General features: G+C 43.5%; 1 protein-coding gene across 1 annotated transcript in view; it reads left to right on the top strand.

Annotated features, from left to right (window-relative positions):
• Window positions 1-19,937, top strand: part of LOC115459846 (ras and EF-hand domain-containing protein-like) — a 91,750-nt gene extending 71,813 nt beyond the window's left edge. Inside the window, exons 9-17 of the mRNA XM_030189644.1 lie at window positions 3,589-3,662; window positions 3,747-3,939; window positions 4,458-4,565; window positions 5,955-6,102; window positions 6,581-6,662; window positions 8,657-8,771; window positions 11,137-11,250; window positions 12,784-12,860; window positions 18,698-19,937. Coding sequence (XP_030045504.1) covers window positions 3,589-3,662; window positions 3,747-3,939; window positions 4,458-4,565; window positions 5,955-6,102; window positions 6,581-6,662; window positions 8,657-8,771; window positions 11,137-11,250; window positions 12,784-12,860; window positions 18,698-18,800 — 1,014 coding nt within the window. The 3' untranslated portion in view covers window positions 18,801-19,937. The remainder of the gene's footprint in view (window positions 1-3,588; window positions 3,663-3,746; window positions 3,940-4,457; window positions 4,566-5,954; window positions 6,103-6,580; window positions 6,663-8,656; window positions 8,772-11,136; window positions 11,251-12,783; window positions 12,861-18,697) is intronic.
• The last annotated feature ends 3,298 nt before the right edge of the window (window positions 19,938-23,235 follow it).

Here is a 23,235-nt window from a genome sequence, read left to right as displayed (position 1 = left end):
CGAACAAACATACATAAAATAAACAAACAAACATTCTTGATGCCTGTTAACATAAGGATGGTATGTTAACAGGTATCAACAATGTTTGTTTATTTTATGTATGTTAACCTATGTATGTTGAAATATACAGTAGTAGAATGTAAGGGAACCAGTCTCAAAACCCGAAAATCACTTTAAGTAAAAAAACCTATGTATGTTAACATCATTGCATCATTAAATCACAATTAAGCCTGAACAAATAAATAGGTTTTCAGTTTTTTCTTAAAATCAGATATGGATGTTGATAAATGAATCAGTCCTGATAACTCATTCCACAAATACGGATATTACAACCTAATATAGTAACATAGTAGATGATGGCAGACAAAGACCTGTACAATCCATCCAGTCTGCCCAACAAGATAAACTCATATGTGCTACTTTATATGTATACCTGACCTTGATTTGTATCAACCATTTTCAGGGCACAAACCGTAGAAGTCTGCCCAGTACTAGCCCTGCCTCCCAACCGCTGGTGCTGCCACCCAATCTCCGCTAAGCTTCTGAGGATCCATTCCTTCTGAACAGGATTCCTTTATGTTTATCCCACGCATTTTTGAATTCCGTTAACGTTTTCATCTCCACCACCTCCCGCGGGAGGGCATTCCAAGTATCCACCACTCTCTCCGTGAAAAAATACTTCCTTACATTTTTCTTGAGTCTTCCCCCCCTTCAATCTCATTTCATGTCCTCTAGTTCTACCACCTTCCCATCTCCGGAAAAGGTTCATTTGCGGATTAATACCTTTCAAATATTTGAATGTCTGTATCCATATCACTCCTGTTTCTCCTTTCTTCCAGGGTATACATGTTCAGGTCAGCAAGTCTCTCCTTATATGTCTTGTAACGCAAATCCCATACTAATGAACTTTAGCCAAAGAAGATGCATCAACTGTCTAGTTCCCGTTGACCTCAATAAACGACCTGACTCATAACCTATAACTTGTTTAAAATAGTCAGCAGACACATCCGTTAAAGTTTTACAAATCAATATCAGTATTTTATATTGTATCTGGTACTTAATCGGAAGCCAATGCAAAGACGTCATTGGAAGTGTCCACCCCCACCTTTAACACAGATCTTCGGTCGCTTTTGGAAGTTCTTAACAGCCTTGTCGATCGGTCCCTGTGGCAGGCTGACCCAGCTCATCTGCAGCACTTCCTTGAGCTCGGCGATTGTTTGCAGTTTTGGGTGGAGCTTGTGACAGGTCTCCATCATTGCTTCTCAGAAAAAAGTCTACATCACTGTGATGTCATTAACAGTAAGCTGATATCTCGGGTTTTTTTTGTTTTTTGTCAAATAATGGTAGTTGTACAGTGCAAATATTTGTGAATGCGTGAAAGTCGCTGGGTGGTCATGTAAAAAGTCTGTAACTGCCATATTTAAAGATAATTTCATTCCACTTGGGGCATAAACGTAGATAGTAACAACAAATAAAGCTGTAAAATTTCACTTTGAAATTCCAAAAAAAAAAAAAACTTGCCTCACCCTGTAGGTATATAACCTTTGTGGAGTGGAGGGTATAAATGGAGCATTTGGGATGGCTCTGCTCTCCTGTATAGTAACATAGTAACATAGTAGATGACGGCAGAAAAAGACCTGCACGGTCCATCCAGTCTGCCCAACAAGACAACTCATGTGTGCTACTTTTGTGTATACCCTACTTTGATTTGTACCTGTGCTCTTCAGGGCACAGACCGTATAAGTCTGCCCAGCACTAGCCCCGCCTCCCACCACCGGCTCTGGCACAGACCGTTTAAGTCTGCCCAGCACTATCCCCGCCTCCCAACCACCGACTCTGGCACAGACTGTATAAGTCTGCCCAGCTCTATCCCTGCCTCCCACCACCGGCTCTGGCACAGACCGTATAAGTCTGCCCAGCGCTATCCCCGCCTCCCAACCTCCAGCCCCGCCTCCCACTACCGGCTCTGCTATCCAATCTCGGTTAAGCTCCTGAGGATCCTTTCCTTCTGAACAGGATTCCTTTATGTTTATCCCACGCATGTTTGAATTCCGTTACAGTTTTCCTCTCCACCACCTCCCGCGGGAGGGCATTCCAAGCATCCACCACTCTCTCCGTGAAGCTCTCTCCGTATAGCCTGAATATCTCTCTGACCACGTTAAATATCTCCTGAATATCCTCATTGACAATAATTTTTATTTGGAAAAGCCAATATATATGGTGAATTGAGTTCTAAAACAGTATTTCCCAAGTCCGAACCTGGAGTACTCCTTGCCAGTCAGGTTTTCAGGATATCCACAATGAATATGCATGAAAGAGATTTGCACATAATGGAGGCAATGTATGCAAATCTCTTTCATGCATATTCATTGTGGATATCCTGAAAACCTGACTGGCAAGGGGTACTCAGTGTCTGATCTTGGGAAACACTGCTCTAAAATATGGCTGCACCATTTGGGATGTATCAGAAGAAGGGAGAAAGAGAACTATTGCTTTTTTACACTGAAGACTTTCAGACCTTTCTACTCCTGATATCTCACCTTGCATCCAAACCAAAGTTTCAGCGTGCTTGTCTGATATTGCTGTCTGGATGTCTCAATGCCACCTGAAATTAAATATGACCATAACCGAGCTTCTCATTTTCCCCCCCAAACCCACCTCCCCGCTCCCCCCATTTTCTATTTCTGTTGATGGCTCTCTTTCTCCCTGACTCCTCAGCTCGAAACCTTGGGGTCATCTTTGACTCTTCTTCTCTGCTCATATCCAGCAGATCGCCAAGACCTGTCGTTTCTTTCTTTACCACATCCGTAAAATCCGCCCCTTTCTTTCTGAGCACTCTACCAAAACCCTCATCCACACCCTTGTCACCTCTCGTTTAGACTACTGCAATCTGCTTCTTGCTGGCCTCCCACTTAGTCACCTCTCCCCTCTCCAGTCTGTTCAAAACTCTGCTGCCCGTCTCGTCTTCCGCCAGGGTCGCTTTACTCGTACTACCCCTCTCCTCAAGTCGCTTCACTGGCTCCCTATCCGTTTTCGCATCCTGTTCAAACTTCTTCTACTAACCTATAAATGTACTCACTCTGCTGCTCCCCAGTATCTCTCCACACTCGTCCTTCCCTACACCCCTTCCCGTGCACTCCGCCCCATGGATAAATCCTTCTTATCTGTTCCCTTCTCCACTACTGCCAACTCCAGACTTCGCGCCTTCTGTCTCGCTGCACCCTATGCCTGGAATAAACTTCCTGAGCCCCTATGTCTTGCCCCATCCTTGGCCACCTTTAAATCTAGACTGAAAGCCCACCTCTTTAACATTGCTTTTGACTCGTAACCACTTGTAACCACTCGCCTCCACCTACCCTCCTCTCCTCCTTCCTGTACACATTAATTGATTTGATTTGCTTCCTTTATTTTTTGTCTATTAGATTGTAAGCTCTTTGAGCAGGGACTGTCTTTCTTCTATGTTTGTGCAGCACTGCATACGCCTTGTAGCGCTATAGAAATGCTAAATAGTAGTAGTAGTAGTAGTAAGACTTGCCGGCTAAAATTCTGCACAAGAAGTGTAACTTGTGCCTTCTTTTCCTCTTGCAGCACTCGTCCCCTGGTCGTCACAGTTTACCGGACAGAGTGAGTCCAAATACGTTACCTGTGATCACATACAGCAGGTGAGAAAATACTGTGCCATGGGAGCAATGAGCCCATGCTTTATAACAGCTTTCTAGCTATTAACCATCTAAATCTACCTTTAGCTATACATCTGAAGATGATTCCTACAGGAAGTTCTCAAACGTGGCCCATTGGGCTGATAAGTATCTTGACAGTGGAGTTTCCCTGCCGCACAGTGACGAGGACAACTCTTCCAGTGATTTTGAGAGTGACCGCAGTGAGAGCTCGGAGGAGACTATGCATCAAAGTTATTCCTACTTGCCCTCAGATGTGGAGGTGAGAAGTTCAGGTCTTGTGTGGGCTAAGTCCAGGCTTTCAGACAAGAACATGTACAAATAGAAAAGGAAATTTTAGGGTCCGAACTTCAGAAACTTGACTTTAGGATTCTTCTCAAGAATGACCATGTTGTTTAATTCTGGTCTCACACGTGGTATTTGGTTTATTGCATTTGTTATACCGCCACTGTGTAATCTAACTGACATGTAGCACAGATCTGAAGAAAGGGTCTATGTGGTTTCCAAAGCTTATGTACATCATCCCCTTCCGGTAACTTATTGTGGTCCAGTAGAACTTATGACCGTTTGTGGTGAATCTAGTTGAATGATTATGGTTCTGTATTGATATTTTTTTATGTAATCATATATTCATGGAGTTGGTCCTTTATATAACGTCATCTTTTCTGGTATTACACCTGGATATGAAATACTAGATAATAGTGTGCGTGTTTTAAAACCATTTAACTTTTGGAAGCGCTATTGATCTGCTCCCAGTGACCTTTCTTTGCATTTCTGCAGATGACAGAGGCTGATGGCAGAGCTAAGGGCAGGACAGTCTCTCGACCGGTTAGTCGCTCTGAATCATCTGCCTCCTCCAGGAAGCGGCTCCCTGCTTTCATGCCAAAGGTACCCAGTAGTCTAAGGCTTTAATTCCAGGCGATCCCCATAGGAGTGGGCAAAGAAATAAAATGACCAAGAGTACAGAGGAGAAATGAAACTAAGCAATTAGCTCAGAGAGAGAGAGAGCTTCCAGCTAAAGTTCTTAAGGTCACACCCAGTGACGATCCTAGGTTGGCTGCCACCTGGATCGCCGATGCGCACCCCCCCCCCCCCCCGGGTGCATTCCTAACTTCTGGGAGCAGCCACGCGGCCCTCTGCTCTGCTGGTTCCCTGCTCCCTCTGCCCCAGAACAGGAAGTAACCTGTTCCGGGACAGAGGGAGCAGGGAACCAGCAGAGCCAACAGGCGCGCGGCTGCTCTCTGCACCCTTCCAGTGGCATGCACCCGGGGCAGACCGCCACCGCCCCGCCCTTGGTACGCCGCTGGCCACACCTTGGTGCAACTTACAGGGAATGAAGACAATCCCTAAATTTGACCTGGTGTTAGATGTAGATTCAGAGACTAGAGACGAGTGCTGAGACAGGCCTCTCCTATCATGTGGGATGTCCTGTGAGTTGCTGTTTCTGTCCCACATGGGGTAGGAGGATATTTTGGAGCATTTACGTATGAAGATCTTATGTTTCTGCAACTAGTCTTGACATATTGACATCAGCAAAATCCTGTCTCCATAAGACCCAGTTACACAATCAGCTCAGTGGGTTCTGAAGACAAGAACATATTCAGATCAATGATTAAACTCCGTGGTCTGCATTTAAACATGTACCCAAATATTTTGCACTGGCCACGATGAATTGTAAGCCACATTGAGCCTGCAAAGAGGTGGGATACAAATGTAATAAAATAAAATAAATAAATTTGGATAAAGTAATATTCCGCGCTGCTCCCCAGATAAATGCTTTTAAATATTGGTCCTATTAGAGTTTATCAATTCGGAAGCAGAAGAAATATAGCATCAACGATCCAAAAGTCCAAACAGTCAAATGTTTTTGTAGAACAAAACACCTGATGTGGCTATGTTTTGCCTGAACAGGATGCATTAGGGGTCTTTGAAGTACATAAGTAATGCCACACTGGGAAAAGACCAAGGGTCCATCGAGCCCAGCATCCTGTCCACGACAGCGGCCAATAGAGAAAAATAGAAAAATAGAGGCGTCGGAGTTGCAAGGTTGGAAGAAGGGAAAACAGAAGCAAGCAAGAAAGGGCTGAGGATCAGATGAGAGGGGAGCAGAGGACAGAGATATTCACCCCAAGCGCTAAAATGCTTAATTACAGCTCAAGCAGCAGAAGCAAAAGCCTGTGGTTTTTCAGATTACATCTGAATCATTTACAGCCCATGGAGGTGCACACAAAATATCTAAAGTACTGACTTGGAATTTGCTTTTCTTCCTCTTTCTAGAAAGATGGGGTTATGGTGGAAGAGGACTCCCAGAATGCTGGCCCCATATACAGGCTGGTACTGGCTGGAGATGCGGGAGCTGGAAAATCCAGTTTCCTGCTCCGACTATGTTTGAATGAGTTCCGCGGGGAACTTCCGACCACATTAGGTAAAGCAAAATGTCTGTCTATTTCTTTTTAAAACTGTACAGTATGCTGTGACGAGGGCTTCAGCATTTTCGATAGCAGGACCTCTGATGTGGAACCCCCTTACTTGGTCAATTGTGTTTATGCTCAAATGTTTTGCAGTTTAAGAAACTGTTAAAGACACAGCTTTTAGTTCAGGCATTTGTTAATGCTTAATGATTGGGCACAGATAAATGATGAAAGATGATCATGGCAGCGTATTTGTAGTTTAATTATGTATGTTTTTATGGTAGCTGCTTAGGTGTTAAGCGGGTTATAGGTTTTTAAAATAAATAAATGCAAGTTATAAGGGAACAAAAATGTAATGTGCCCTGCGATGTAGCAGAATCTCTGCTTGATAACATTCAAGCCCCTTTAATCCCTTTCTAATTGTGACTGTTTTTTCTTTTTGGATAATTTTTTTTCCTGTGGTTTTCCCCCCTCCGTTTTCTTGCTATTTAGGAGTTGATTTCCAGATGAAAAAGCTCTTAGTTGATGGGGAACGTACAACACTACAGATCTGGGACACAGCTGGTCAGGAAAGGTATGAAGCAACTGGTGGTTTGTTTTGTTTTGTGATGCTGATGTTGTTATTGGTATGTCAAAGTTTTTTATGTTTTTATTAGATTTTATGTTTTTTTTTTTTGTAATGCACTCTGTTTAGGCTTAGTTAGTGAAAGGTTGCTGAATAAAACTATTTTAAATTAAGGGGCCCTTTTACTAAGCTGTGGCATGCACTAATGCATACTTACCGCACCAAAAAAAATGCCTTACTGAGGGCGTGCTCAGGCGTCCCGCAGTAATTTTGGAATCGGCATGCGCTACCCGGACGCTAAAAAATAAAATCTATTTTTTAGCACTGGAGCAGGTCTGGGCGGCAAAGAGTGGATGTGTTCTGCGCTAATCGGTTAACGCAGCTACATTGCCGTGCGCTAACCGATTAATGTGTGAGCCTTTACCGCCTACAAAATAGGTGACGGTAGAGGTTCACGTGCTAATAGGAAAATTAGCGCTTGGCTATCAATACTGACAATAGAAAAATTGATCGTTTTACCCCTGTGGTAAAAATGTCCTTAGTGTGCGGGAATGACCCGTTTAAGGACGTGCTAAGGCCATCTTTTACTGCAGTGTGCTGAAAGGGCCCCTAAATTAATTTATCTGCTATTTTCTGGTTGTGTACAAGCAGGGTGATCGTCAGGGGGATGAAACCAGGGCAACTACCCTGAGCCCCCATGCTACAGGGGACCTGATTCTACCTGAAGCTGAATGTGGCCTGCCAGACAGCAGGATATGGGTCCCCAACACGTCTAACACTGGATCTTGATAGAAGTCCTTTAATGTCCACAACTTTAGGAGACAAACTGTAAAACTCTAAGAAGAAGCAGCGTACAGTACTCCAGTGTTTTTTTTCTTGCAAGAACAGTTTGGATTGTCTTGCTCAGCTTTTGTTCACTTGCCAGGAAAGTTAGTCACAATGGTGAAGCTAACAGTAATCCTTCTTGTCCTTGTGCAGGACAAGCAGTATCTGATAAGTAAAAGAGAGGTAACATAACATAGTAAATGATGGCAGATAAAGACCTGTACTGTCCATCCAGTCTGCCCAGCAAGATAAACTCATTTTACATGGTATGCGATACTTTATAGCTATACCCAAGTTTGATTTGTCTTTCGCATTCTCAGGGCACAGACTGTAGAAGTCTGTCCAACACTGTTCTTGTACTAAAAGTTCTGAAGCTAACATCAAAGCCCCTTAAAATTTACACTCTAGCCCATCCATGGGTAATGCAAAAAACCAAGGCCAAAATGAAATATTACCAAGGATAACTGTCAATAGAGTAAAAATAATTTATTAAAATCAAGCCTGATGTGACCACAGTTTGTTCTCAGGCTGTGCTGTGCAGTTGAGATATGCTGCCTTAGGTTCAAGGAAGATCTTGCCAGAATTATTTTTAAAGCTTATTTTCCCTATGAATACATCATACATTTATTGATGTTTTAAAACCCTGATGTAGCCTGAGGGTGAAAGGTGGCCATGCTGGGTTGAGTTTAATAAATTCTTTTTACCATATTGACTCTTCTCCTTGGTAATATTTCTGTTTGAGTGGAATCTGATTCAGAATTTTCTCAAGGGAAGGTTGGTTTTAACTATCGCTTTCACCTCCATTAAGAAGAGAGCTACCTAAATTTAGATAACCCCGTAGGATGTTAGTAACATAGTAGATGATGGCAGAAAAAGACCTGCACGGTCCATCCAGTCTGCCCAACAAGATAAACTCACATGTGCTACTTTTTGTGTATACTTTACCTTGATTTGTACCTGTCCTTTTCAGGGCACAGACTGTATAAGTCTGCCCAGCACTATCCCCGCCTCCCACCACCGGCTCTGGCACAGACCGTATAAGTCTGCCCAGCACCATCCCCGCCTCCCGCCACTGGCTCTGCCACCCAATCTTGGCTAAGCTCCTTAGGATCCATTCCTTCTGAACACGATTCCTTTATGTTTATGTTAGGGTAACGCTTCTTGATTTTCTGTTCCAGGTTCCGTAGTATAGCCAAGTCCTATTTCCGGAAGGCACATGGGGTGTTGCTGATGTACGATGTCACCTCGGAGAGCAGCTTCCTCAATGTTCGTGAATGGATGGAGGAGATAAAGGTAACAGAAGGGAAAGGACCCAACTGACCAGTTAAGTTATAGTGGTTAAATATAAGACTGCTATTTATGTGGTCCAATTTAACTGCTAATCTTATCTGGTTTGGCACTGAATATATCACCTAACTGGATAAGTCATGCAATATAGCTGATTTTAGCAGTGTGCTTATATGCATTGAACAGCACACAGCGCCCCCTTGTGGCTAGAACTAGTTCAGAATAACTGCCATTGTCCCCAGGAGACTCCACACTAAGAAGAACTCTTAAGAGTTCATGTGGGCGCATGACTACTTGATAACATTCTTTGTTTAAATGTACCCAGCAGTTCAGAAGACAGAAGAATTGTTAAGGAAATTGGAGATTAGCAACACTGGGCTGTATCCCTGTTACTATCCAGTGATGCATTAGGAAAAACAGAGTAAAAATCTTTCATAACGTTTCTATGCTCCATTTCCTAAAAGCTCAGTGTAGTACTGGGGCAATTAGCTGAACGATGTTTTGTCCTTTGTAAAACAAACATGTTCCACATTATAAGTTCCTAATTGTGGTTTTAGGAGGCTCTGTACTGGTGGTGGCCCTACCCTGCCCAATCTGGGCATGTCCCACCCTCTGCTCTCCGACTCCAGCACACTTCTGGAGTTTGCTGGGCTTCTTGGACAAGTGCAACCTGCCCATGTCCTGTGATGCCAGTCATTGCTTTGGAGTTGTAAACAATTTTAAAAGACATAAAAACATAAGCATTGCCATACTGGGACAGACCGAAGGCCCATCAAGCCCAGAATCCTGTTTCCAACAGAGGCCAATCCAGGTCACAAGTATCTGTCAAGATCCCAAAAAAGTACAGTACATTTTATGCTGCTTATCCTAGAAATAAGCAGTGGATTTTCCCCCAAGTCCATTTTAATAATGATTTATGGACTTTTCTTTTAGCAAGTTATCTAAACCTTTTTTAAACCCCACTAAGCATTCACTGGCAATGAATTCCAGAGTAATTACAATTTTCAAAGATATTTTCTGTACATAAATTTATTTATTGCATTTGTACCCCACATTTTCCCACCTTTTTGCAGGCTCAATGTGGCTTACAGAGTAAGGTTATGATAAAGTCAATATATGATGTAAATACAGTTGATCAAAAGCTGGGGTAGAAGAGGATTTAGATGTTGGGTAGGTTGTGTGAGAGGTGATTTTGGTGTGCTTGGGTAGTTTAAGGGATGATATGTATCATTGAGGTTGACTTTTGTAAGCTTTGTTGAAGAGGTGTGTTTTCAAAGCTTTGCGGAAGCTGGTTAGATTGTTCATGGTTTTCAGGGTCTTGGGTAACGCATTCCAGAACTGTGTACTTTTGCAAAGGTCATAGCATAAGCCTGTTTGTATTTCACTCCTTTACAGCTGGGGAAATTCAGATTGAGGAATTTGCGGGCCGATCTTTTGGCGTTTCTGGGCGGTAGGTCCACCAGGTTTAGCATATAGAGTGGGGCATCTGCGTGAATGATTTTGTGTACTGTTGTGCAGATCTTGAACTCAATTCGTTCCTTGAGCGGGAGCCAGTGAAGTTTCTCTCTCAGGGGCTTTGCACTTTCATATTTAGGTTTTCCAAAGATGAGTCTGGCTCCGGTGTTCTGGGCTGTTTGTCTACCCTTTTAAAATTTCCACTCTTCCCAGGATAGGAAATATAGGCAGTGCTGCTCTAGGAAAATACTTGCAGTAAGTTCATTTTTAGCTCATCACTTATATCTCCTAGCAGAATTTCAATTAATAGAATGCCCGACACAAGCCATGTTTCGCCCAAAGGGGCTGCGTCAGAACCCCCCCCCCCCCCCAGCACAATCTCTACTTTAGTGCGTGGTAGCATGCTGCCATCTTCTGGAGAGCACCTTTTACTTTGAAGTAGAGATTGTGCTGGCTTTTTTTATCTGCTCTGGTGCCATATTCAGTTGGCTCCCAATTATGTATGGTGGAAACTATTGAATACACCATTTACTTATTTTGGTGATGAAGATCACAGTATAGCCCCTGACGCAGCCACTTGGGGTGAAACATGGCCTGTATTGGGCATTCTATTAGATTGAAATTCTGCAATAAAGATTTGTTCGGATTTACCACTGATCTGATTTGTTTGTTCCACATTGGAGTTTGCGGATCGTCTGCCTTGTTGTTGTTTTTGGGACTGTCTATGAAGATGCATGAGACAGATTTGCATTCACGGGTCTTATATATACATACGGATTGATCTCATGTTGATTGCCTGAAATCCTGACTGCTTTGGGGGGGGGGGGGGGGGTGTTCAACCTGGCAGGTTTGGGAAACCCTACTGTTTCTGTAGAAAGCAAAGACTTGGTAATCAGTGTGTGTTTCGCTGTGTTAGAATTCTGCAGAGAAATCTATTCCACTAATGGTGATTGGCAACAAGATTGATCGGAGAGCAGAGCTGCCAGACTCCCGTGGTATCCATACTTCACATGGAGAGAAATTGGCCATGGTGAGTAGGCATTTCTTAGGAGAGTGAAAGCAACACTAAAAAGTGGTGCCATTTTTGCATGTCCTGCTTCTGTATCAATAACAAGATAGTGGATCTGCTCTATTTACTAACATATTAATGTGACGAGTTCTAGTAATCATTATTGGTCCTGGAGAAAACTGGAGTCTTTGTACACAGCGATACCTTTAAAGAGCTCTCAAGACCATATCAGACCTTTGTGAAAGGCTCTGAAGGATCTTTCAGAGCTTAAGCAGCTTGGTTTACATGTACCATAGCACTGTTGAGGTTGCCATGCTGCTTCTTGTGGATATGTTCTGCAAATATTATGGCAATGCTTATGCAGAGTAATTCTACAGTATATAGTGTACTAAAAGTTAGGAGCCAATTAAGCATCTTAACTTATGGTGCTCAAATGGAAGGTAACAGCAGTGTACTAGCATATAACTGCAAAGGGGACATTCACATCTGTGGGTCATGGGTATTCTGACTAGTTTTGCACACACTTTATAGAATAGCTGTAATTATGTGCCCAACTGCCGGATTTAGGTACCACCATTAGAGGCCAACCGAAACCAAAACCGCGGCCAAAATTCACCACTCAGTGGAAGAAGATGCAACCCCCCACTCCCACCACAGAAAAGGAATCCCTCCAGGCTGCTGCGCCCCTCCCCCAGCAGAGACCTGGTCCCTAGAGCTGCCAATCCCCCCCCATCGGCCCTACCTGGGCTTACATTAACAAGCCCTTGTGGTCTACTGGCTTCTTCATTCCTGTCTGGTGTTGGTGCTCAATGGAAATGGCCACCGAGACTGCCACAGGAGGTCCTGGCAGCCATTTTGAGATTTGGCACTGGCATTAGCAGAAGTGACTTGAGATTGGCACTGGCGTAAACAAAATCAATCTCAAAATAGCTGACGGGATCTCCCACAGCAGTCTCATGAAGCCACCACAGGAAGTCTCAGCAGTGGCACTGGGATTAGGCCACTAGACCACCAGACCTTGTTAAGGTTGGCCTGGGGAGGGCCTACAGGAGTAGTTGGGCAGCCTGGGGAAGCCAGGTCTCTGCCTGGGGTGGGGGGGGGGGGGGCGTGATGGCTCAGAGGGATTCCTTTCCTGCGGTGGGGGGGGGGGGGGGGGGGGGGGAAGCATGTCTTCTACCATCGAGTGATCCAAGGGGGAATGGAGAGTGGTCACGGGTGGGAGAGGGGAGAATTTTGATTTCTACTGAATATGCACTGGCATACTCGGCAGAAACCTGAACCTGGATTTCGGGCTGGTTTCGATGCCAAATCTGAAACCAAAACTGACATTTGATCAGCCTCTAACCACCATCTATAAATGTACCTAAAGTTTGGTGCACAACTACTGATTTATGCTACTATTGTAGAACTGATTTGGTGTGCAACTCTGCCGTTATCATGCTTTAATCCCTAGAAGACTTCAGTTCATACTCTAGCTGTGGCCCATCTTGCCACATCTTTCTGCTCCATTCCTTCCAGTTTATTCTGACTTGAATATGTTGCCTTTTCTTTTAGGCCTACAACGCCCTGTTCTGTGAGACCAGTGCCAAGGACGGCACCAATGTTGTTGAGGCTGTTCTACACCTGGCCAGGTAAAAGGAAGGGAGAAGAGCTGAACATGTGTAACTAAGCACCTCGGTTATCCTGTCCTAAAAGTTTTGGATAAAGTTGTGTGTTAGTCCACTTGAAAGGTGAATAAGTAAAAATCAAAACAGAAAATGGAAAATAAGATGATACCTTTTTATTGGACTAACTAACTTCAGACATTATAATGGGAATTCTATAAATGTTATTGAGGCCGATATTCAGACCGCGGGAGTTAGACCGGCTAGCTCCCACAGTCACCGCTAAACCCAGATATTCAATGCCGGGCCATTTCCGGTGACCGGCGTTAAATATGCTGTTTATTTTCGGCCAGTTCAAAGATAACCGGCTATGTTGATATTCAGCCGGTTTATCTTCCCACTGGCCAAAGATATCCCACATATTCATACAGCCAAATATAGCCACTAAAGTGGGGCTGAAAATCGGCGGATAGCCAGTTATGTCAGCTGATATAACTAACTGTCTGCTAGCCACTAACAGATGATATTCAGCAGGAGGTAGCTGGCTAGCCCCATTGAATATCACCAGTTATGGGGTATTGTCTAACACTGCGCCTGAATTTTGGAATGGCCCTGACGCCCCCTTTTGGGCATGCAGCATTACAGAAGAGCATGAAGGCAGGAATGCCTGTAAAACCAAATTAGTGCCAATAATTGGTGGTTAGGAACACTATGAGCAATCATTAGCAGGGAGACACTTCTTTCCTGAAGACACAGCATCCAAGAACGGCGTCTCTCTGCTATTGATTGCTCATATTGTTCCTTTGATAATAACTTATTTGGTATACCTTCTTATAATCCTGCTAATGCACAAGACATCCCAACTAGGACGCCTGATGAAGGCATTGATGCCGAAACATGGCCTGTGTTGGGTCCCGTTGTCTCACCACAGTTTTTCATCCTGATCAAGTGTGTATCATACACCACTGCTGAATAAAGGACATCCTTGATGAATTCCTAGTTCAACTGTTTGGTCAATCCCACGGTGCTTTTTCTGTGTTCGTGGTGTGTGGGGTTACCTTGGTTTTCTTCTTTCTTTGTTTGAAAGCTCCTCCTCCACAGAGGATGTGGCTTTAATGAGCAGGAACTAATGCTAATCAGAAATCCATGCAGGCATTTATTTATTTATTTATTTGCATTTGTATCCCACATTTTCCCACCTATTTGCGGGCTCATTGTGGCTTACAATACATTGTGAATGATGGAAGTGCAATTGGTTGCAGTACAATTCTGAGTTACATTGTGAAGAGTTATAGAAAACAAAGTAAATACAGGGTATCATTTGGGATGGAACAGCGGAGTATATGGGAGTACAGTTGGTTGCAGTGCGCTTATAGGTTACATTAAGAAGAATTGTAAAAGACAGAGTAAGTTCGGGGTATCATTCGGGAATAGAACAGCGGAATATAACAGTGGCGAGTTGAAAAGGGGGACATGAAGGACTAATAATTTTATCTGTGGGAGGGGTTTTAGGATTGGTGGGAGTGCGGGAGAGGGGACTTCAAGAGAGAGTGTGTAGGTGCGTATCTATTAAATTGTAGGCACTGCACTGAAGAACAAAACTACAAATATAGCATGAACCAAGAAGTGGTATCAGGGAGCAGGGATTTTCAAAAGAAAAGGTGGCGTTTATAATAAAAGTTGCACAAAAAGAAACTTATGTAAAGTTAAAGAAGGCCCCATAGTAAGTATAAAAGAGGAAGCAAACTAAGTCCACTTATTTGTAGCTTGCTTTTGAGATATCCAGCAAAAACTTACTGCTTTAAATACTATCAGAACACCTAGCAAGTTAGTAAGGGAAATTATGGCCCTTATTTTAGAAGCTGTATTTATGTTTTAGATGTACAAAAACTGGCATATAGATATCCATATTGTATATGTCCAAATCCCGATTTTATAAAGCCAGGATCTGGATGTCTAAAACAGCAATACATCCTTATGGCAAAGAGGTGTGGTCTGAGCTTGTTTTGGGTGGAATTGAGGGAGGGCAAAATATGGACATCCAACTACAATTTCAGAAGGGGAAGGGACACCAGTGTCCAAAATGATAGATATTGGTATTTAGACCTGGTACCCAGCACGTTCAGGTTGCAGAAAGGAGCTCCAATTAAGCAGCTCTCTCCTGGAGGGGTTAAGGGAAGTCACCTCTTTAATACGCTTACCAGGCTCTGTGACAGCATCAGGAACTATGGACTTTCATGGTACTCAGGGTCCGGTTTAGTAAGCCATGTTATAGGCACGTTAGCTTTTTTTTTAATGCGTGTTAATCATGTACACACATTAACCTTGTACACGCCTACAATATCCTTATAGGCGCCTACACTGTTAGCACACACGCTAATTGTTAGCTCATTAAAAACACTAACGCAGAGAGCTGAGTAGAATTTTAAAAAAACCAAACAAACATATTTGTGCGATCTATACTTAATCACACATTTACACGGAAATTTAAGAAAGAACAAATTTCCCACTTGTAAAACTGCAGGTCTCAATAGAAAAAATTGCTTCCTCTTCTGTTGTGTTTCACGTGAAACATCTGGAAACATACTGATTTTAAAGTTCAAGAACTTTTTATTTCTGTTTTTAAAATACTTATGTAGAACCCAGTCTTTATCTGAAGCAAAAGTAACTAGACGAGTGGTCAGATGAACCATCCAAGGGTTCCATGGGTTGTTTTTGTTCCAACTGAGTCCCATCATCAGCTCGTTTAAATGGAGGCAAATAAAAAAAATTTTACTAACGGCGGTAGAAGTTCAGATGATACTTGTAAAATCTCTTTAAACAATTCCTTACCTGAGATAGAAAATAGAAATGGAAAATTAAGTACTTTGTTATTCCTTGCAGCAGTTTCCACCTTAGCTTTAAGAATATTTTCCTTAATTACAGTAGGCTGAAAAGATTTCACAGTTGTCAGAGATGGCATCAACTTGATTTTTGAGTACCTTCTGCTCCAATTCTTGAACTTTTACCACTCATTAGAACATTTTAAGAAGTCAACAGACTTACCCAATTTATTAATAGCTGTCCAGATTGAGTCCAACGTGAAAGTTTCAGGTTGAGTAATATTAAACTAGAAGGAAGAAGAGACAGGCTTGCACTGCTCCCAGTCAACAGCAGTTCACCAACCACCCCAAGCTCGCTGCTCCTGGGCGATCCCCTGTGGCTCCACGCTCTCCTGAGATGCCTCTCTGATGGTTCTCCCTCACACTTCAAAGAACGAATCACCTCCCAGTATCCCCTTTTCAGCTGGGATCATACCCTGGGCCAAAGCTAGCGGTTGAGGCCCTCTGTTCTGGGCTCAACCAGTGTTCCACCCCAAGGGACTGCTCTGGTCAGTGGCATTCCTTGGGGGGGGGGGGGGCGGTGGGGGCGGTCCGCCCCGGGTGCACGCCGCTGGGGGGGGTGCTGTGCGCGCCTGGCCTTCCTTCGTTCCATGCTCCCTCTGCCCCGGAACAGGTTACTTCCTGTTCCGGGGCAGAGGGAGCATAGAACGAAGGAAGGACAGGCGCGCGCAGCACCCCCCCCCCCCCCCAGCGGCATGCACCCCAGGGGGGTTCTTTCACGGGGGGGAGGGGTCACACTGCATCCAGGGGCGGGGCGCATCGGCGATCCGCCCCGGGTGTCAGCCCCCCTAGGAACGCCACTGCCTCTGGTCCTCCTGTCTCTGGAAGAGACTCCAGTGGGACTGCACCAGAAACAGCTTCTCCTGTACCCAAATCCTGAACAAATCGATCCATTGTTGAAGAGGAAGCTAAATTAGAGGGCTGCGAGGGAAAAGCCCTCATCTTTCCTTTCCTAATTACCCTCAGTAAGGAAAATTACCACAAAGAATCCTGAGCATTTGAGCAGAGCTCACATGGTAGCAGCCATCTTGGTCAGCCCCTTCCACTATTATTTGTATTTATTATTCCAAAGACACCAAATATTCAATGAACTGGTTGAACTTGTAATATAAGTACAGCAACTAAGGATATACAACAAAGAAGTAAGGCATCTTGCTAAAATTACAAAGTTTTTATTTTAATTTATTTCTTATAAACCACCTTCAAGCCATCAAAGCAGTGAACATCCAGGTACAGGAGGTATTTTTCTGTCTTTGGAGGATGCACATTCTAAGTTGGTCTCTGAAGCAACAGAGAATTGAGGTCTTTTACAAAAGTGTACTAGCATTTTTAGTGCACGCTAAACGCTATAGCCACACACAGAAATATATGGGCATATCTAAATTTAGTGCACCTTTGTGAAAGGACCCCTAAGTGCCCTGCCCCAGATCATGAGGAGCTGCAGTGGGATTTGAAACAGGCTTCTCTGCAGACCATTAGGCAACTGCTCCACATGACCATTTAAATGAACATTTTACAACATCCCTTGTTTTGCCCTGTTCATAGTTTTTGTTTGTAACATGGATTTTCATTCTGGACGTAACCAGCGTTGAGCATTCATTTCTCATGTATTTTGGAACAGGTTGTACATCGGCAGATCCTGTACTAAAATACCAGCAGCAGTGCGAGGTACCAACCTGAAAGTCCTTATTCTGAGTTGGATGCCCTTTCTTGAATGACTTTTAGTAATTTGATGCTGACCTGCATCTTTCTACCTAGACTCACAAGTATATCAAGGAAACACATGTCAGCAACAGTAAACTCTTTATATTCCAGTGTATAAAGCCTGGATGTCTAAAGTTGTGCGGGTTGATAATTCAAAGCAATTTAACCGGCCATAAATGGCTCCTGGCTGGTTAATTTGCCTGTTCGGAGCTAACCGATAATTTTCAGCGGCACATAACCAATGCTTCTGAAAATTAATGGTTGACCAATAAAGCAAAAATAATCCCAAAATGAATGCCCTGGTAATAATCAACTCACCAAAAACAAGCCAGAAGCTCAAAACGTGGATACAAAAATGTGGGCAAGAGGTTGATTGCACATTGAATCTAATCTGATATATATTATGACATCAACAGTTCTATGTAATGGAGGGCTCTGAGTCTTCACAGACCCTTAAACGAGATCTTACTCATATGTTCATTAGTCTCGTGGGGCGGTGAGCATCTCAATCATGGAGCCTCTCTGTGGTTTTTATTTTTTATGTATGCGCTTCCTTCTCAAAAACCACAACAGTGCAAAATTAAATATCAAATGTGCACATCAAACTCATACCCCTAGTTCCACTCGCCCTCATTAAAAACTCTCTCTGTAATGATCTTGTACTCAGAAAATACTAGGCATTACACATTATCTTTTAACTTTGAACTGTGTGCTGGGTTTTTTCTTTTTCCAAATTTTGCTTCCTACAACAGCCGCTACGCTCTTTGTGAAATCTTCACACAAAGGCTAAGTAGCGTCTCTCTCCGCAAGTCAGCCAGAGTCCTTGGTTAGCATTGAACTGAAAACTGGCTATTTTGGGGGGGGGGGGGGGGGGGGGGCATTCCGGGGGCAGAATTGGTACTTGGCCAGTTAAGTGCTGATATTCAACATGTAACTGGCAAAGGTCATCACATCTATGGGATCACATAAAAATCAGTCCTATCTTTATGTGGTGCCCCATTAAGTGCTGAGTATCACACTTAACCAGCTACATGCTAGCTGGCTCTGCAAACCCGTAAATTCAATGCTGAAGCCCGGACATGGCCTGGCATTAAATTTCTGGGTTTAACCCTGGCAGTAGTCAGCAAAACACTGAGCATCACTGGTTGAATATCGGGCCTCTGGTTTTTAGGAAGGGAAGACATAATTGAGCTAAAATGTGACTTACGCTTTGGGTTGAAGGCACTACAAGACATTTATTTGACTGCAGCTAACTTTTGCCATCCATCTGTCATACAGGGAGGTGAAGAAGACTGTGGATTTGAGAGAGGAAAATGCTGAACCAGTAACAAAGTTAAGCATGCCAAACAAGAAGGTCTTAGCTAGCTGCTGCAAGACATAGCAGGGTCTGTACATGAGAACCTGAACAGAGTCTACCTTGCCAGAGAAAGAAGGAAGATGAAGATTATGGAGCAAGATATCATCAAATGCGTCCAGCCTTTTGAAACTTCAGACATGATCTAATGACCATTTGTGTGGTCATGAACCTGGCAGCATCTATTCAAGCATGACTCGCCACTACTAGGGAAGAGTTTGCTTATCCCTGACTTAAGACAAGACTTAAAACCATTATTAAAGTAACCAAAATGCAAGCTGACAGAATGAGATCAAACTTTTGTCTTCCAACTTTTACCCCCCCCCCCCCCCCTCACACACGTTCTTTGCTACGTGTTTTTGCTGGCAATTGAAAAATCCCCATTGAGAGCAGGCTTCTGCTTGCAACTCTGGCAATGCAATCCTTTCTAGACACAGCAGGAAGGTGATGGTGATGCACTAAAATCTTTTGGTGGGGGGGGGGGGGGCTTGCCCTCCTCCCCTCTTTCCACTAAACAACAAGCGGCATTGCGATCAACCTTGGACCCTCCAGTCAGCTGCACCCTGAGCCAGAACCGTGCCCTGTGCAACACTCCCCCTGGTGCCCCGCCCCATCCACAACGTAGGAGATAATGGACAGGGAGTAGATATTTGTGCCCTCCTCCCCATCTGCACTGCTTGCATAGCCCTTGGGATAGATCTGCTTCCAGTGTTTGGTCATTTCCCTAGCCTTTGGGGTTGGCCTGAGGAAGAAAGGGTGAAAAGACATGAAGAACTGAATTTTGAGAGTTCTAACTCCACCCTGTATTTATTTTTCACGTAATATCTACAAGTACACATTTTAAGAATAATGATGTGTTGTAAGAGAATTCATACTAAAGGTTCTTTGGCTGTAGGCCACCTTGAGGAAGAGATTCTAAACTATAGACAACAGCAAGTGGCTTTCAACACAGAACATGTTACAAATTCACATTTCTAATTAAGAAAAACATTGTAAGAGAAATGAGGGGTTTAAGGCAGCGCTTCTCACCCCAGTTCTTGGGGCACACCCAGTCAGTTGGGTTTTCAGGATATCCCAAATGCATATGCACGATAAGATATGCCTCCTTAATATGCAAATCTATCTCATATACATATTCCTGAAAACCTGACTGGCTGGTTGTGCCCTGAGGACTAGGTTGAGAAACACTGGTTTAAGAAAATGAATAAGAACAAAAGAATAGACATACCGGATCAGACCAATTCCATCTAGCCCAATTCCAACAGTGGCCAATCCAGATAGCTGGCAGAAACCCAAATAGTAGCACTATTCCATTCTACCAATCTGAGTGCAAGCAATGGCTTCCCCATGTCTATCTCAATAGCAGACAATGGACTTTTCCTCCAGGAACTTGGCCAAACCTTTTTTTAAACCCAGATACATTAACTGCTGTTACCACATCTTCTAGCCACAAGTTCCAGAGCTTAACTATTCGTTAAGTGAAAAAGTATTTCCATGTAACTTCATTGGGTGCCCCCCCCCTAGTCTTTGTACTTCTTGAGTAAAAAAAAAAAAAAAAATCAATTCACTTCACCACTCAGCATTTTGTAGACCTCTATCATGTCTGCCCTTAGCTGTCTCTTTTCCAAGAACCCTAAACTCTTTAACCTTTCCCCATATGAGAGGAGTTCCATCCTCTTTATCATTTTGGTTGCTCTTTTTTTGACCTTTTTCTAATTCCACTATACCTTTTTTGAGATAGGGCGACCAGAATTGAATGCAATACTCAAGGTGCGGTTGCACCATGAAGCGATACAAAGGCATTATAGTATTCTTGGTTGTATTTACCATCCCATTACTAATAATTCCTAGGCATTGTTTTTTTTTTATGCCATTGCACACTGGACAGAAGTTTTATTCTGCTTTTACTGGTTCATAAATGACTAATAGAAAAACTCATTACAAATTACATTTTAACAGATGAATTATTTTTCATGATTATGGACTCCCATGTATGTATTTAAAAAAAAAAAAATACTATTTTTTTAAATAAAGATGCATCAGCCAGCTGCAGTTCTAGCCTCTTTAGAGTCGTAGGCACTTGGAAGTGTAATATCTATTAGCATGAACAAGAAAATTTAACTACCTCAGGTGACACAAGAACAAAGCATGCAGAGCATGGTTCATGGAATTCTTTTCAATCCCTTTGTACATATGTGTGTGAACATGTGCGTTTATATCTGTGCAGCCTCCATCTGTGTGTCTGACAAACAGGGGCAGGCTGGTCTGAAAGGAACAGAATTCAAATATGCTTTTGGTTTGGAAAGAATAATGAAACGAGACTCACGTTCAAAGCACAGACTTACAAAGTTACATGTTACTATGTAACATTGTAAGTCTACGTGCTTTGAAAAGGGGCACCTTGGCAATGTCAAAGTCATTAATAGTTTTCAAAGAATGGATTTACAGTTTAATTACAGCGTGCCACTATTCTAAGGTATTGCTGTGCCTTTTCACCACTCACTAACAGAACACATAACAATCGATAAGTACAAGGTTCAGGCACTAGCTGTCACTGTAAATAAAGACCCTGTTGTCGCTGGGTTGCATTGTAGAATGCAGTGGCATAGCCAAGGGCCCACCCACTTTGGTCTCAGGCCCAGCCAGTAGCAGCACATCTATAATGTGGCTGGCAGGGAGCCCCATGCCCCACCAGCTGAAAATTCCCAACTGTCCCTCCTGCATACCTTGTAAATAGCAGATCTTCACCTGCAGTGAGTAGCGACTGATACATACTGCTCACACTGGCCCCACAGCCTTCCCTCTGATGTATTCCCACCTATGCGGAAACAGGAAGTTGCATCAGAGGGAAGGCTGTGGGGCCAACATGAGCAGTGTGTAGTAGTTGCTGCCAGTGAAAATCTGCTATTTAAAAGGTATGCAGGGGAGGGGGTTGTTTGAGAGACTATATGGCATACAGGCGAGAGAGAGACCAAACTACTTGTGGGACAAAGCAGAGTTCTGCCCACCCAAAATTGGGTGTCTGGCTACACCCCTGGTAAAATGTATAATCAAAGAAACTGAAATAAAAGCTGAATCACTAGAAGCCAATCCAGCAGGGATAAGGATGTGGTAGGGAAAGCATGTAATACATGGCTCATGAAATTATTTCCAATGCTTCTTCTGTGTGTGTTTGTGAGCAAAAGGCTATGCAGTTTGAAAGCAGTAGGGCCTCAGTTGCTACTATTACTACTATTTAGCATTTATATAGCGCTACAAGGCGTACGCAGCGCTGCACAAACATAGAAGACAGTCCCTGCTCAAAGAGCTTACAATCTAATAGACAAAAAATAAATAAAGTAAGCAAATCAATTAATGTGAACGGGAAGGAAGAGAGGAGGGTAGGTGGAGGCGAGTGGTTACGAGTCAAAAGCAATGTTAAAGAGGTGGGCTTTCAGTCTAGATTTAAAGGTGGCCAAGGATGGGGCAAGACGTAGGAGCTCAGGAAGTTTATTCCAGGCGTAGGGTGCAGCGAGACAGAAGGCGCGAAGTCTGGAGTTGGCAGTAGTGGAGAAGGGAACAGATAAGAAGGATTTATCCATGGAGTGGAGTGCACGGGAAGGGGTGTAGGGAAGGACGAGTATGGAGAGATACTGGGGAGCAGCACAGTGAGTACATTTATAGGTTAGTAGAAGAAGTTTGAACAGGATGCGAAAACGGATAGGGAGCCAGTGAAGGGTCTTGAGGAGAGGGGTAGTATGAGTAAAGCGACCCTGGCGGAAGATGAGACGAGCAGCAGAGTTTTGAACCGACTGGAGAGGGGAGAGGTGGCTAAGTGGGAGGCCAGCAAGAAGCAGATTGCAGTAGTCTAAACGAGAGGTGACAAGGGTGTGGATGAGGGTTTTGGTAGAGTGCTCGGAAAGAAAGGGGCGGATTTTACGGATGTTGTAAAGAAAGAAACAGCAGGTCTTGGCAATCTGCTGGATATGAGCAGAGAAGAAGAGAGAAGAGTCAAAGATGACCCCAAGGTTTCGAGCTGAGGAAACAGGGAGAATGAGAGAGCCATCAACAGAAATAGAAAATGGGGGGGAGCGGGGAGGTGGGTTTTCATTGTTTTCATGGTACAGTTGCTGGAACTGTCTCCTACAGAAATACGTTGTGCCATATTATTTTTTGGGGGAGGGGGGCTTTAATTTCTGTAGTGCCTACCCCCGCCCTGCCCCAGCCAATCTGACCCATTTTCAAACTCAATGTGTCATTGTGCTGGTTTTCCCCCACATCAGTGTTGGCCGCATTTTTGCCCTAAGATTGTTACTATTGAACATTTCTTAATTAAATTTCTTTCCAACATTGCAGTGGGTTGGGAAAAAACAAAACAATGCTTTTTCTGTTAATAAGCAGGACTGAGTCAGTCAAGTACATGAGTGGGTGCCTCCCCCCAAACTTAAGGTTGCTCACTTCTTTTTGCATTTTCCCATACTTA

This window comes from Microcaecilia unicolor, chromosome 1, assembly GCF_901765095.1.
Source record: "Microcaecilia unicolor chromosome 1, aMicUni1.1, whole genome shotgun sequence".
In the NCBI taxonomy this organism is placed as follows: Eukaryota; Metazoa; Chordata; class Amphibia; order Gymnophiona; family Siphonopidae; genus Microcaecilia; species Microcaecilia unicolor.
Note: the sequence above shows the minus strand (reverse complement) of the source record. Positions and strands in the feature narration are given on the sequence as shown.